The 16,739-nt window shown below is 39.2% G+C and overlaps 1 protein-coding gene across 1 annotated transcript; it reads right to left on the bottom strand.

The window, feature by feature from the left end:
• Positions 1–3,022: 3,022 nt before the first annotated feature.
• GJA1 (gap junction protein alpha 1) lies at positions 3,023–12,468 on the bottom strand. Its single transcript, XM_032184778.1, has 2 exons — positions 12,235–12,468; positions 3,023–6,092 (listed from the first exon to the last, which is right to left on the bottom strand). Exon 2 carries the CDS (start codon positions 6,078–6,080, stop codon positions 4,935–4,937), a length of 1,146 nt encoding a protein of 381 aa, XP_032040669.1. The 5' UTR covers positions 6,081–6,092; positions 12,235–12,468; the 3' UTR covers positions 3,023–4,934.
• Positions 12,469–16,739: the final 4,271 nt, after the last annotated feature.

The following is a 16,739-nucleotide window of genomic DNA, read 5'->3' as shown; positions in this document are numbered from 1 at the left end:
TCATAGTGCTATACATTAGGAAGCATTTAAGTTTAAAACAAGCATTCTTTTGTGTGTGTGTGTGTGCGTCTACCAAAATACCTTTGAAATAAATAGACGGACCAATGAGTTCTTCCTGTTTTAATCTAGTGATGCACTAGCATCATATAATTTTCATCTGACACACTTTCCAGGATGGACAGAGTCTGGGTGTGAATATGTCCTTGGGCATAGTCAAAAGCATGTGGTTTAAGTCAGGGAAAAGCGGTCACGCCTTCGTAGAGCTAATCCTGTAGTCCTCTCTTTCTGGAGCCTTTATGTGCAAAACTAGTCTTGATCATAAATTGCAATAAAATAGAAGACCCTCAAATAGTTCAAGGGACTGGGACAGAGAATACATCTAGGTAGTGGTTACTCAGGCGTGGCTTATGCTTCCAACCTTATTGCCTATGTTGGCAGTAGAAACAAAAGTAATAAAGGAGTAGCTTCAACAACTCTGTGCTGTCTGAGCATTTTGTTTTGTTTTGTTTTGTTTTGTTTTATTTCCTTCCTTGTCTGGAGAGCAAGGGCCCCTCACGGGCCACCTCAGTCATCCTTTGGTAGATTCAACTGCAATTATCTGGAGTTAATAGCATGAGAAGGAAAGGAAGACATCTTCAAGGAGATTATGGTCAATATGACTAATAGTATAATACACCACATTTTAATAATACTGTATATTAGGGTGTTTCATGAGCTCAGTAGAAAGCCTGGTACTGCCATGTCTGGATTAGCAGTAAACAGAGAAAAGAAAATTATATAGAAGACAGGTAAATCCTATTCTCTCCTTTATTTTGTTTGAATTCTGGAAAACGAAGCAGTAGTAATCAATGAGGAATTACAAGAATAGTTAAAAGAAGCCCTGACCTAATGAGTTAGAAACAGCCATAATCAATACTGGAAGAGTTTCTGACCTTACGTACTCAGAACTCCACATGAACCAGTCAAAGTAAGTTCAGATCTGGATCAACTCCCAGATCTGAGTTCCAAGACTCAAATATTTACATCACTATTATTATTATTATTATTATTATTATTAAATTGGATCAATACCAAGTTGCAGAGAAAGTTGGACGGAAATGCCAGCATGATGGCAATATGCAAGGGAGCTGGTCATCCTGTGTAACACAGCAGAATTGCTAACAGCCTTATTTCTGAAACAGTAAGATGACTCCATCATTTAAAAATGACTGGTTTCAGAGGGTGTGACAGGTACACTCAGAAAGTTTGTCCTGGTTCTCAATCTACTACTGCAGGCCATAATAGTTTCCAATTTAAATATGGAAATTTCATTTCTAAAATAGGAAAGAACCTCCAATGTGTGCTCACTGTATTTAAAACATCTTGAAATTACATGATCTGCATATAGATTTCAGGCTGTCTTTAACTTTTATCCTTCTAACTTTACTCTTTACAGACTTTTCAAATTACTGGGTCAGGGTGGAGGCCTTAGAGTAAATTTGCCTTTTTTTCAAAATACTTCTACACAAAATATCAACACAAGCTTTTACTACTTAACAGGTTTTGAATTTTGTTTTTCTTGCTGTTTATTTGTTCATAATACCTTGTGTTTTTGTTTTGTTTTGTTATCTTCTCAAATGCGTATTTTTACAACACCTTTTCCAGTTTGAATTCAGTATCTAACATATCCTTCTTGAGAGGTTTAGCAATATGCACTAGAATCATATCACACAATATTTTACATCATTTGCAGAGAGAATGCTACTGCTCCTACACAGATGCACTGGGAGAAAGTTTATAAAGAATTGGATGAATGGCACACAACATTATATCTTTGTGATGACTTTTAAGCATACAAGAAATATACTCCACAAAAATAAACCTAGGTGGGAGAATTGGCCGTAAGCACACTTACCACCAAAAATGAGTCAAAGAGCCTTGGCACTGCAGTGGTAATTTATATCAGCTGTCCAAGATGCCTGAAGGAACTGAGTCCGTAGTTTGGGGTGTACCTGACAATCAGCCTAAGAGACAGATTTTGTCTCAGGGTAAGCCCTTCTCTGGATGTTTCTCTGGACCTTCCCAAGGGAATGATCTTCACAAAATGCTTGGAATGTTCTTCCCTTTGTACAGATGAACCAGGACAAGCCAGCTTAAAATGACTCATTGTTATTATTGAAGAAACAGTTCAAGGAGTCATTCCTTGTGTTTGTGCTTGTATAGTATCTCTCCTAGCTGTGAATCCACTAACATTGTCCTGCTTATTTTCCCCCTCTTTACTAGTAGGAAATTTGGACTTAAAACACCAAACAAATTTTAAATTTGAAAGCTGTGTCATAACTGCATGACCATTATATTTTGATTTTTCACATTAAGAAAAAAAAAAAAAAAAAAGAAAAAAAAAAAAAGAAGAAAAAAAAAAGAGCTGAACCATCTTTCTTTCAGAGTCCAGTGCATGAAAGCCAAGCACTGGGCATCTTCATTACTGACAGGGACCTAAAAGGTGAAGCAGTAACCATTATATGAAATCCCAGCCTTATCAAAGTCAGTACCTTGCTCCCACTGAGTCTGAAAGGCTGAGGATTTTATTCCAGAAATTCAAACTGACTGTCAGTCAAACAGTCTGATTGCATGCGGAAATGTAAATTTGGGGCAATGATTTTATAATCCATAATCTAGGCTGCATGAGAAAAATGCTTTAAAAATTGTGTGACAGTATCTTGCCGTTATATTTTTTATAATCGTTTGAAAATAATTATATATATATATTCTGAAACCCATGGCAAGATTTGCATTACAGTAGTTCATGCCGAGCCTGACTTTTTTCCATGAGTGTCACAAACAATGCTTATTTTTCCAGTGTTGTGAGGGTATCTGAATTTGTTCCTGTGAAATTTCAATGCAAAGTAAATCCAGATGGATTAAATCAAGACTACTGCTGAAAGGCAGGGGGAAAATGAAGAGGGAAGGAAGGAGTTCGGATTATAATACCGAAACAAAAGATATATGGGCATATAAAACAGTAAAAGACAATTAGAAGATATATTTATACTAAATTAAAACTTTATTGACTAATGTTCTCCAGACAACATGATCTGATGGACTAAGGTTGCAAACATGCAATGAAGTTGAACACAACAGTAGTTTAACATGGAATGTCAAACAAATTAATATATTGTAGTAAATGAAACCATTTATCTATGTTGCTGCAAAATGAAACCAAGCTATGTATTTCCTTGGTCAATCTGTGTTCAGCTAAGAGGCAATGCATTTGAAGAAACTGGTACATTTCTTTAGCATATATTTCAAATAAATTAGCTAGAATTGTACTCTTTTAAAATCAACTTCACTTGCATTTCAAACAAAACCTAAGTGTAAACACTAAAGTTGCTAGAGCCATCTAGAAAGACCTAACTGTCAAACTTGGAGTGGACATTACAGTTCAGTAAATGTGAATATTTAGTACAAGAAAAATACCAGTTACTGCAAAAGTCATGTAGGCATATTTTATTATTAATCCAGCACAAAGCATTTCTTCTAAGTTTCTCACATAAGACTAAAGCTTGCTTACAGTACTACAACTTCTATCATTCAAGCATCATTATTACCTATCAGGGAGATTGGCTAGATGACCTAATGGGTCTTTTCCATCCCTAACTTCTACAAAAGAAAATCATTCATGCCAGGAAGAACATGGTTCGCTACATCTTGGGCTTGATCCTGTAGACTTTGTTCAGGCAAAACTCCCACTTATTTAAAAGAGAGATTTTCCAGAGCAAGACATCCAGGATTAGGCCTTTTTTTATTTTTTAAAAAGCATCCATTTAGGATACATGGAAAATATTATATAGAATTAAAAAAATATATGACATGTGCTTCACTTGCATTGAAGGAATCAGAGAATGTAAACACCATAGTGGCCCATATCTTCACAATATCCACAAGAAAGTGTCAACTGCAAGTAAAGTGTGTGCGTATGCTTCTCAACTTATGCTTCTGAGCGTGTTTTGTGTATACCTTTATCTCCATGTCCACACACATATGTGCACCCTTAAAATACATAAAGCTGTGAAAAAAATCACTAAAGTCAGTTACTTGCCTGTCTTAATGCTTAAATCTGCAAGTGGCAGCAAACTGGATTTTATATGATGCTAATAAACTTTACGTGAGCAGCAGGACATGAATATTACTGTGGACAAGAGAGTGTGGTTGCTGGTTCTACAAGCGTGGAGCCAACCCACTTACGCACATCACAAAATCTACCTGCATGAAGGGCTGGAAAAAGCAGGTGACCAAAGTACTTCCTGGTGGGCCATGTCTGAAATTTGAGTTGTAGCCTGTCCTCACAGAAGCCTTTCAACAACCTGGAGGACCATATAGGAAAGTTTACCTTCAAAGTGCACTTTTTAAGAATGGAATGTTCTTGACAGGGAAATGATCAGAGGCAATCCTGGATTTTTTGCTTGTTGAATAGGAAAAACGTTTTCATCTTCAGACAGCACTTCACCCTGACAAATGTGAGTTCAGTTATTATTGGGTTTTAGAAGATTCTTTAGAAACAAACACAATAGTACGCACATACACATACACTCAGATATTTACAGCCTTTCTAGAAAAACAACCCCCTACCTTAGTAATGACTACTTATCTTTTTCCTTTTTTTTTTTTCTTTTTTTAGTATTTAAATTCTTTAAACCAGCTACATTAAATACCAATGTGTATTGTACCACCCCACACCAACCCCACATCTCCCCCAAAAAACAGCAAGTATTTTAAAAGTTTGTTTGCTTGTTTGTTTTTGTTGATTTTTTTTTCTTTTTTCTTTTTTTAAACATGATTGTTAAAATCTCCTGCTTGAGACTATTAAGTACCACCTCCACTGGAACAAGATCAGCACTGACTGCATCTTCCAATGCATGTCGTTTCATAGTCGAGCAAGTACTGCAGCAAGAAGCTTAGATCTCCAGGTCATCAGGTCGGGGCCTGCTGCTGGCTCGGCTGCTGGCTCTGCTGGGAGGCCTCTGGTCCACAATGGTGAGGGGTTGCAGCTCATGTCCTGACGCCAATTTTTTAGTGTTCTGGTGCTCATCAGGGAAGTCGAAGGGCTGGGCATGCGAGTTGGAGATGGTGCTGCCAGCCTGCCCCATCCTGTTCTGCTCCGCACTGTAGTTGGCCCAGTTTTGCTCGCTAGCTTGCTTATTGTAGTTACGACAGGAAGAATTGTTCCTGTCTCCGGTAACCAGCTTGTACCCTGGGGGAGACATGGGAGACAAGGGGGCGGTCGGTGAGGAACACCCATTGTAATAAGCATATTTGGGGGAGCCACAGTCCTTGGAAGGGCTCATGGTGCCACTGTGGGAGTAGGGGTCGGTTTTCCCTTTCACACGATCCTTGACACCCTTGAAGAACACGTAGAAAAGCTCGATGATGTTCAATGCAAGAGACACCAAAGACACTACCAGCATGAAGACGATGAAGATGGTTTTCTCAGTTGGGCGGGAGAGGAAACAGTCCACTCTATGTGGGCATGGGTCTCGCTCACAGGTGTAGATGGCACTCAGGCTGAACCCATAAATGTACCACTGTATCAGCAAGAAAGCCACCTCGAAGACAGATTTAAAAAGGATGCTGATGATGTATGTACGGAGCAGTCCCCCACGCATCTTCACCTTGCCATGCTCTTCAATCCCATACTTGAATTTCTTAATTTCTATTTGTTTGAGGTGCATATCCACATTGACACCATCATTCTGGACCACCTTGAGCTCTTCTTCTCTTTTGTTCAGCTTCTCTTCTTTCCTCATCACGTAGAACACATGCGCCAGGTACAAGAGTGTTGGTACAGACACAAATATGATCTGCAGAACCCAGAAGCGCACATGGGAGATAGGAAAGGACTTGTCATAGCAGACGTTCTCACAACCAGGCTGTTGAGTGTTGCACCGAAAAGCAGACTGTTCGTCTCCCCAAGCAGACTCGACTGCCGTCCCCAGTAGCAGGATTCGGAAAATAAAGAGGACAGACAGCCATACTTTCCCTCCTGCAGTAGAATAAGCTTGAACCTTGTCAAGAAGTTTTCCCAAGGCACTCCAATCACCCATCTTCACGGGATGCTGGTTAAAGAATGAAACAAAGAAAAAAAAATAGTGATGGTTGAGACAGCTCTTTAATACTTTTGATGTACGGAATCAAACAGATCAATGCTAACAGTGCAGTGGTGTAGCTTTGTTTTAATTCATGTGTTTTAGTTAAGTTGCTGGCAGAGTGGAAAGTAAGGGAAACTTTAAAGATAAATATTATATTATGTCTCAGAACACAGTTAAAAACGGTTTCTAATTTCACTTCAGTTTTCAAGAAGTCCATGAAAACCCTTGGCTGCCACTGTGGTTTGCTCAAACCAGCCTTCTTAGTGGCAGCCTCAATTCAATGACCAGTACCTGCCTCAGGCAGAAAACAGCTGTGACACACTACTGAAGCAGGATGTGGAAACACTTAATGGCACTGCCTGAATATGCTAAGAATAAATGAAAGATTTCTCTTGCTCATGTGTAGCTCATTCATGGTGATTTTTATATTCAGTCTTTAAGTGAATAGAAAAGCAAAACATAGTACATTTTGTATTTAGGTTATACTATGGTCAGATACCAAAAATTTCATCATTGCAAATGTGTGTTAAATTTCCTATGGCAACATTAAACTCAGCTATTGCACAAATTACTGCGTGTGATACATTTAAGAGTACAGCTCTTAATGATGCAAAGTTTTTACTATACTTACCTTCAGAAAAAAGAAAAAAAAAAAAAACACTTGCTATGTAAAACAAATGTATTGCATTAGCATTTGCAGCACAAAGATCAACATCAGTATTCTTTACCCATATTTTTATGAAAGAACCAAAAATATTAAATACATCAGGTGTAGATAAGCTCAAATCTCTATATTGGAAGAACTGGTTTCCTAGCTATCTGTGTCTTGCTTAATTTATTGTCATTTCAGCTTTGTATTTGCATCTTTTTACATTTAAATTCCTTCACTTTACTTTGAAAGGAAAAAAAGATCTAGCCAGAAAAAAAAAAAAAAAAAAAAAAAGTAAACGAGCACTTTCTGTTTTTAAGGCAATTCCTGGCGTGCAGTTTGCATTCCGAATGTTGAACACTGGAAGTTTAAATTGTCTCTCTCAACGTAAGTGTGTATCCTGGGACACACGCAGCTTCTTGGGCATATCTGTAAATACACAGGGTGACATAAAACCAGTATTCTGACTTGACATTCTAAATTCCTAGGAAAAACAAAGTTCACTGCAGGGATTTTATAAACTTGAAAATGGTAATCTTTTCTGGACAAAAACTTACATTTTAGCTTGCCCCACATGAATAAGCATGTGAAATTGGGCACCTAAAAGAAAAAAAAATAAGCAAAAAAACTTCCCTTTTAAAATAAATGTTACTCAGCAGAGGTATTTGTTCAGTGCATGCTGAGTAATCTCTTCCCAGTATTAATAGTTTTGACAATGTTCAAACGATTTCCTTCCCATCACATCATGGATATATTCCCTAGTGAAGGTCATTTATAGAAGAAAGGAAAAGGAAAAAAAAAAAAAAAAAAAAAAAAAAAAAAAAGACAATAAAACCTTTTCTGGATAATTCATAAAATAGGAAATTTTAGCACCGAGGAGATTTTCTTTCAAGAAGTGGTGAGTCACTGGAAACACAAGATTATAAATTTGGCAAACTCAATCATAACAATCTATGCCAAATTAAAATAAATAAATAAATAAAAACACATCATCTTTTTTGCCATTGGAAAGAGTCTGAGAGAATAATGGGAGACAAGTGTTTAAAGTACTTGCTCCAAGAGCTCAGAGACGACAATTATCTTTGAACTCCTGCAAAATATCCCAGGGCCATTTCTCCACTTAGTCAGCTTGCTCTGAAGTGTAGAGGAAGTTTACCTACTGGGGTGTTCAGACCCTTCCTCACATAATTAGTTTGTCACATGACTGAAGTCCCATCAACGGATGAGGTCTTCTTCAGACTTTTAAATCTGGAAGCCTCACTGGGAGAAATATACAATGCGTTTCTCTCTGACATATTCTTTTAGTCTTTCCGAGGTTTAGTCATTCCCCGGAAAGATTAGTTTATCGGTTCAGGTTGGTAGGAATGGAGTCAGCACATGAGCATGGAGGTCTCTGAAAAGGCTGGAATGAAATGTTACCACGTTCCTCCTTAAACTGAGATTGTTAAAACAGGGAACAGTCTGTAAATGTACAACATGTTAAGTTTGTTTTAAAGGCAAACTATTTTCTCCGTGTCCTAGAAGTGGAAGTGGACAGAAGGAGCCTTTTTCAAGTAACAGCTTCTTGATTTAATTAGTGAGCTTTCTGATGATTTGAAACTACTGAACTGACAGAGTTTCCTCAGACTCTATGTATTTTTTTTACTGCCTAAATGTTATTTCAGTTTGAAAGTTTGATTAAGAAAACAGAGGATGTGTTATTTCTAGGCAGCTATGTGTTGTTTGTTTTTTAATTATACTCAACTCTGGTCAATTAATGTAACATGATTTACTTCAGTATTGACCTACTTAATCCCACACCTGCGATATTTCGAGAATTTACTACCTATTTTATAATTTGCTTCAGCACGCAAAATTACTAAGCTTCATTTATATCCTCTGGCAATATAAACTCCAGGAGGAAACATTCCATGCTTGAATTACTCATACATAGTTTTGGAAAAAAAAAAAAAAAACAACACTTTTTTTTTTTAAGAGATCAGTTACACGCTAGCCTTTGCCAGTGATAAAAACCCACATCAATTCAAAACATTGTGCTGTTAATCAGATAACCTTGTGGTGGCACAAATATATTATTCCTCTACTTAAGTGGATTCTGTTGCTTTATGAAACACAGTACTTCATATTGCTTTAGAGAAAATTCATTCATCGGATCTAACTTTTTCATTTTCAGAACACTGAAAGACCATTTTTATTAACTGATTACAAAATACGTTTACTCTGTATAAAAAGATGTTCTTCATCAAACAAATATGTATTTTAGTTTTGTAAATAGTTTGAAATTGATGGAAGATTGCCTTTAAAATGATTTATTCATCCTTCAAGTCTCTTTTTAACAATTAAACTTCTTTTAACAGTTCCACTAAATAACACAGGTTGACCTGATCTACTGGTACAATTTCGGCACTTCAGAAATTTAAGGATATGGGTGATGATGCATATGTGCATTCCATGAGTTCTTACTGATTATTACTTACAGGATTATTTATTTATTTGTTTGTTTATTTGAGTTGGACTAATGCAGGCCTATTAACCTTTTTAAAAGTGGATTTCTGCCAGCTTCTACTGCTTGTGGGTAAAGATAGGGAAGAAAAAAAAAAAAAAAAAAAGTAGCAGGAGATATGACAGCATTCATCTGTAAAGGCTTTTGGATGACCACATATATAAGAAATCTGATTTGCAAGCCACAATTAAGAAATTCTAGAACTATTTTTTATGGACAACATTCATCATGTCATCTGGTTCATATTTTTCAGGAAGAATAATATAAACTCAGTGCTGTGGTAACATGTCCAGGTCTGACTACAGTGTTAGAAGGTCACATGCTAGTGGACGGAAGAGCAGTAAGGGTTTAGAGTGTGATCTAAAACAGGATTGTGCAGCTGAAGCAGTCAGAAACAGAACAAAGTTTTTGTTCTCCTATAAAAAATTAAGCACACATAAAAATTAAGTAGTCAGCAAAAGAGAAGCTTCTGGACCTTGAACATCAACCAACGTGATCATTTCCCAAAAGTAACCAGCACTGGAGAGAAAGCAAGTGAGATGGACAACTGAAAACATTTAGATGGGTTGCAATAGCGAAAGATAGTTTTCTGATATCTCACAAAAATTAGCAAATGTCTTTTAGACATTCCCCTGGAAAGGTGCTGTTCATTTAATCTGCTGGACAAAGGTTACACTCTAAATGGCTGCAGTAAGTAGAATTTCAAGTGCCTCAGCTGTCTGCTTTTTTCATTGTCTGTTGGTATTGTTGGTGGTCAGACACCAGTGGATCTTCCCCATAGACTTTGCCTCTCCCATGTAGTATTCTGTACTGCCAATTCACTTCTAAAACATAATTACAAAAAGACCCAAAGCAGCCAGAAGCAGTTTCTTGAACACTCTCTAGTGGTACAGGTCATGTCTACCCTCTACGTTATTGCCCAAATTCATCCCTCTTCTGACTCACACTGGAACTAAAAGAAATGCCGAATTCCTTGAGGGGGCCTCGGGCCCTCTGACGTTCATACTTGCAGATTTTGAAATTTGTAACTCTAACAAATACGTGTACAGAATAAGCAACAGACCAGATGCCTCCATGAGAGATATATTCTGTGGGTAATATCTGGGGGGGGGGGGTGGGGGGGGTGGATAGAAAGATGGGGTGGAGTGTACCAGAGACTGAGGAAGGAGAGAAATGTATCTGATGAAACAGATATTGCTCAATGTCATCTAATCTTCCCCATGCCCACAAAAATCCTTGGCCTAAACTGGTGTTCATTTCAGAGACAAATAAAACTAATCTTGTAGGCTTGCATTATGTGGAAGCAGAGATAACTTTGCAATGTTGAATCTGTTTGCACTCCTGAGCATATAAGCATTCAGATTTATGTCACAAATTAAATCCCTTGTGTCCCTCTCTTCCTCCTCCTGAACTCAGCCTGCCGCTCACCCTTCTCCCATTTGTATGCTTGTTAGGTATCATGGGTCAGTGCCAGTGTTTGGCTTTGAAGTTTTTGAAGGAAACACTTCAGTAAACATCTCAAAGACTAGAGGCTTAAATTCTCCAGTGTAGTGTGCTGTCCAGATGTTAAAAATGGCAGGATGAAAGCTTCACACCAGTCCTCCAACTTGTTCCCTATACACTAACGCACATGCAAGCGCACACAGAAATCAGGCACAAGGTGTTCGTAGGACATTTTTATCCCCATTACCATAGGCTTTCAGGAATTTCATGTCTAAAGGAGCTCCTCAGACAAAATATGCCCCTACACATGGCTTGCTGGTTATCATGAGGCAAAACTAAGGACAGACATAAGCACACAATATTCTTGTTTAGAGAGAAGAGCGTGCTACTTGATAAGATAGATCCCGCGCTTCGTATTTCAGTTGAAGGTCCTTTCTCCTGCTGTTTCCTTTTTCATGTTGTTCTTTCACTGTTTGCAAGCAGCAAGCAACAAACGCAATACGAAATCAATCCAAGTATTGCAATTTAAAAAACTTGTGAGTACGCCAAGAGATGCTGCTCAAGCATTCCTCTTCCCCACGTTTTGAAAGTATTTAAGCCTTCAAGGTAACATAAAAGGAATGTGTCATATTGGGATTATGACACATATTGTGTATATTCTTTCACAGCTCTTCCTAGACAACTTTCATTTATATCCACCCAAAACTTTCACAGACATTGCCAACGTGGTAAGGCATATCATGATATCTCACATTCCTTCTCTAAAATCCCTTTACTGAGGTTGCTAAAACAGAGTAACTATATACAAACTAGGTTAAAACTCCGTAACCCACGTCTGGCTTTTATCACATCTGTTTTCAAAGAAAAGGGGAAAAATCATCAGAAAGACCACGTGAAAGTCACCACGTTGGTAGCTGCTGCATTTAACAAAGCAACTAATTAAGAACCTTGCTCTGCACAAGCGAGTCGGCATCAGTCGGGGCTGCCATAGGGAAGCCAAATGAGTGGGGTGTAAGTGGGGCACACTGGGGACAAAGTCTCACTTCTGCAAACTTCTGGTGGGATTTCAGTGCAAAGTAGAAGAGCAAAGAACACCAAATTTTTTTTTTCTTTATTTTTTTTTTTTTTTTTATTTCTTTTTTTTTTTCTTTTTTCTTTAAAGGAGCTCATTTAGGCAGAGACAAGCACACAGCAGTGATTTCACTGAAACATGAGCAACAAGTCTGCGTCCCAGCTGTGCAGGCATAATTTCACCGCAGTTCCTCTCTCAGTGGCGCATGGTTAGAAGTTGTAGTCGGGTCGTATTTTCAGAAATGTATAAAAATATGACAAAGGAAGCAAAGAATAATCCCTGTAAGTTTAAACTTACACGCATGCTTTGTTTTGTTTTGTTCTGTTTTCCCTAACAAGTTCGACCACCAGCGAAATAACACGAAGTTCTTAGAGTGGAAAAAAAGTTTTTAGAAAAAAAAACGTATACACAAAAAGATGAGAAAGGAAAGCTTTCAACTTACCCTTGCTGATCAGCAGTGAAGCTGGATCAGGATACTTCTCTGGAGGGTTAAAGTAAAATGGAAGAGCACGTTCAGGCACTCAGACCTGTCTATTTAAACTTTAAAAGTCTACTGCTGTTTTGTATTTTTCATCCTTCCTTCCCCACCAGTGAAAGAAAAGTGCTGATACCTCGTAAAAGTTTTTTCTAACTTGGACCACTGGGAGAGCTTTTAACAAGTTTTCAAGCCTCTGACTGTGAAAGAGGAGGGGAAAAGGAGGGGTAGCAGCCCAGGAGGAGGGGCACTCTGCAAATGGAGAGGAGGAAGGTGGGGGAGGAGGGCGAGAACTGACGGCACAGCAAAAACGGGGACGGCCAGGAGGAGAGCGTGAGCTCCTTCAGGTCGGCTCCTGCTGATGCAACAAAACCGCGGCCAGGGCAGGCCCCCGGCTCCCAGCCCCCGTTCCCCAGCTCCCGGTTCCCGGCCCGCCCTGGCCCAAACCCGGCCGGGAGAGGGAAGATGCTGCGGGTGGGGGACCGGCGTCAAGCTCCCGGGTGCTAGGGCTGGGCTGCCCGGTTGCTGTCGCCGTCTCCTGATCACTGTGTGGAGAGAAAGCCCTCTCAAGTCCCCTTACGTTTTGTTGTTAGTATCACTTTGTTTACTCGGGTCCATTTCCTTTACGTGCAGACATGAAAGTACACCGGTGTGTTTGTTTCGACGGGATATATCCATCACACATTTTTTAACTGTTGCTTGTGTGTCTGTGTGTGCATGCATCCCATGGGAGAAATGAAAAAATGATCTCACATTCCAGGAAACTCTTTCCAGGAAATTTCAGAAAATAAAGCACAGTTCAGAAATTCAGAGTTAAACAGTGGGAAGAAATGCTCCTGATAATTTTTCAACTAATTTTTACAGAACAAAAGCATGCTCCAAAGCTGATCTATTCAGTCAGAATGAAGCTGGTTTGGCTTTGCTCCTGATCAGTCCATGATTAAATGCTCCCTGCAAAAAGCCTCTTCTGCAGAAGAGAGATTAATTTATTTCGGTGTGTGTGCTAAGTTCCTCACACATGGAGTCCAAACTATGTTAGGAATCGGTCTCATACTTTGTGTGTCATGGGGCATTAGCTCCTCCACAGGGTTGCTTAAGAGCTTTTCTAGACGTGGTCAGTGGTTTGATAGTTCTTAATGAAGTTTCGCATTTTGGATCGTACCAGCCTTGTTTGAGTTTCAGTTCCTCTTATTCTAATGGGATATTTCTGGGATCATCCATGTTAACTAGTATGGAAGAGTGTTTTTGTTTTCTTTTTAAAGGTTATAAGAAAGGTGAGAAGTCCAGTAGTGGCCATTGAGAGTTTCCCAAGTAAAGATCCTCATTTACAATTTATTCTTGAGGTAAAGAACACTACACTCTATAACACAGCATAGATATTCCTGCTCATTTTTCGCAGCTTGTGCCTAAACTTTTTCCACCCTGAACTCACTAGATGAGAGAACTAAGACAAGACCTTTGTAGAAAGGCACTCAGCAGGGAGCTTTGAAGCTGCGAAAGACACACACAATCATTATTCTTGCTCTGGAGTCGTTTGCAGAAGACCACACTGCCTCCTGTTTGAGAAGAAGAGCCAGTACACTAGAATTGTCCACCCTCCGTTCTCCTTCTTCCAGCTACAGACGAAGATGGTTGTTTCCCCAGCTTGCCCCCTTTTGCTTTGATTCTGGCTGTTAGCTTTGACAACATTTTTTCCTTTTTACACACACACACACACACACACAAGTGTTACAAGTGTTACAAGTGTTAAAGTTTATGGCTTGGCCAAGCCATATGGCAGAAAGAAACCTTTTCTTCATCTTCTCTGAGTGTTGTTTTAAGGTGTCTTTTTCTCTTTACAGCTTGAGGAAAAGGAAAGTGGAAAGGAAGAAAGAGAGCTCTGTGCTTAAAATGTGGTGGGACCGTCTTCAGAATTAAAATGTAATATACAAGCCATAGTGCCACAGTGCCTTCATGACTCTGTTATAGGTAGTGAGTGGAGTACACATAATGCTCCTACTACTGCCCCCTAAAACTCTGGTTATTCTAGTGCAAAGTATAAAGTGCCAACGACATGGAAACATGCATGCTGTTGCAGGGACAAGGAGATTTGAGGTGTCCAATGTTTTTGTGCTGAAAAAGCTGCCCCTTAGGAAAGCAGTGCTTTTTCGGGGGGTGGGGGTTGGGAACCACACACTAAAAACAGAAAAACCAGCAGAACAAAACACTCCCTTCCCCCCCCAGCCCCTTAAATTATAGCATGCAACCACACAATGCTATCATTCCCTCTCAAAGATCACAGGGTCCAGCTTGCCTGATCTTGCATTTTTCCCTGCACATTCCTGTATTGGCTTTGCAATTATTCAAGCATTCTGTTTTTAAAAGAAACACCTAGAAGTATTTCTCCACTTAAATAAACAAACAGTATTAGCAAGAAGCCCAACACTCACAAAGTCCACTTTAAAAAATAAAACATGTATGTTAGGGATGAATAATTTTGCAACAATAATAAACATAACACTTGGCTCTGATACAGCATTATCCACATGAAAAAAGGAAAGTATTTCAAGCCTCCACTGTGATACAGTGAAGAATTAGGAAGAATTATGAGTCCTGACAAAAATGCCTTGAAGATGTCTTTAAGAGTTTGGAAGTATGTCTCCATGATCACGTTTCACAGCCTTTTATCAGAACATATTCAGCTTCAGATACAGCAGTGATCCACCATTTCAAAAGTTGACCAAAAAGTCTTGCACTCATTTTCATCACAAATGGAAAGAAGCTTTTCAGACTGAACAAATGGTTTTTCACACAAACCCCTCTTCAGCTGAAACTGTGTTCAAGAGAAAAGCATGGAGGAGTCAGACCTGAGACCTCCTGCAAGTCTGTTTTTAATTAAGAGACGAGTAAAAAGATTGCACTTTGATTTGAAGCCTTATATTGCAGAATACAGACTCTTTAGACATCACAGAACTGAAGATTTGGGAGCCCAGAGCTCTCTGGGGCCAGTAATGCCCTCCATTGACACTCTGCCTTTTGGAGCAAGCAGCGCTGTCTTGTGAAGCAATCTTTTAGCGTGGCAATGCTAGGACTGCAGAACCTGTTTGTGTTTGGTTTGGCAGGCTACAGCACCATCAGTAAGGGCACGTTCACACTGTGACCCAGCGTCTGTACCAGAGCCTGGATAGCCCAGGCTCCATCCAGTGCACCTCTGGGACTGAACCTTCGAGGGGACTTTCACAGGATTTCTGTCTACTCCATCACAAATCCCCAGCTCAATCAATGAGACAGTTTAGAGTTTAGTACTGCTGCTGCTTTTCTACACAGGCTTATCAAAAGAGGCTATAAATTCCAATGGATTATTTAGTATTTACAGCCTTTGACACAGATTCACAGTTAATTCACAACTCAGTCCATTGTTTTCTTTCTATTACCTGAACATAAATACAGAATTCTATACAGAAACATTTTTCCTTGTCTTTTCTCCAAATATTTCCTCAGAAATATTTCAGTAACCTGGATAACCCAGAATGCCCTAGTGAATGTTTCATTTGGAAGACTCTCCAGTCCTTGGACCATTACAAAATTTCCCACTGATACCACTCAGTTCACAATCTACTCCCAGTTAATGATGTCTGTGACTTATGGAGCTCTTAATACATAGAGCACGTCTTCACTTGTTTGCAATTCGTTTGCAAAATTTACTTCCCAGCACTCCCATGCACATCACTGTCCTCATCATGTGCAATTTCAAAGATGAGTCCATGAACTGTACGGTAAACTGCAATGAACATACACATGCAATACAGATTTTATTGGGTGCCTTTCAAGGCAGCTGTGCAGTCACCCACATCCCTGGATGGCACGTAAGCTTCAGCACGTTTTCACCAATATCCCTTCTCACACATTTGGCTTTCAAGATGGGCTTGTGAATAATGCGTGGCCCTGTTTCATGTCTTATTGAGGTAAAGCTTCTCGGAATGTCCAAGAAACAATAATGTGGTATTTCTTGATTACATAAGCATATAAATGTGCAGACTAATGATGTTTTTTAAAGCAGACAGTGGTTTTCGCTTGTTTAAGAAACTTACATCACATAGAAATATAATATAGCTTGGAAGTTGCTGGCCACAGCACTTGCATCTTCTGTCAGCTGGAGAGGCTGGGCTGGAGCCCACTGGAAGCTGCTGTGCCCAGTTCTGCCGACTCTGCAAAACAGTTACAAAGGGTCATTGGTTCTTCAAAGCAAAGGCAACTATCACCCATAAAGGCAGTAGCTATTTCCACGTTGTGGCACAGCCCATGACATATAAAATAATGTTTTCTGACAATAGTAAGGATATTAATAATAAAAAGTAGGATAATCACAGGATTTTCTCTTGGTGAGCACATTTGCCATTCCTTGTTGAAACCGGTCCCTCAGATTCATTGGCTATGGGGCTATTTCCTCAGGGAAAAAGGAGGCTTAGTCAGCACAAGACAGATCCTGCTCT

This window comes from Aythya fuligula, chromosome 3 (assembly GCF_009819795.1).
Source record: "Aythya fuligula isolate bAytFul2 chromosome 3, bAytFul2.pri, whole genome shotgun sequence".
NCBI classification, from domain to species: Eukaryota; Metazoa; Chordata; class Aves; order Anseriformes; family Anatidae; genus Aythya; species Aythya fuligula.
The sequence above is the reverse complement of the archived record's forward strand: the minus strand, read 5'-3'. Positions and strand labels throughout refer to the sequence as shown.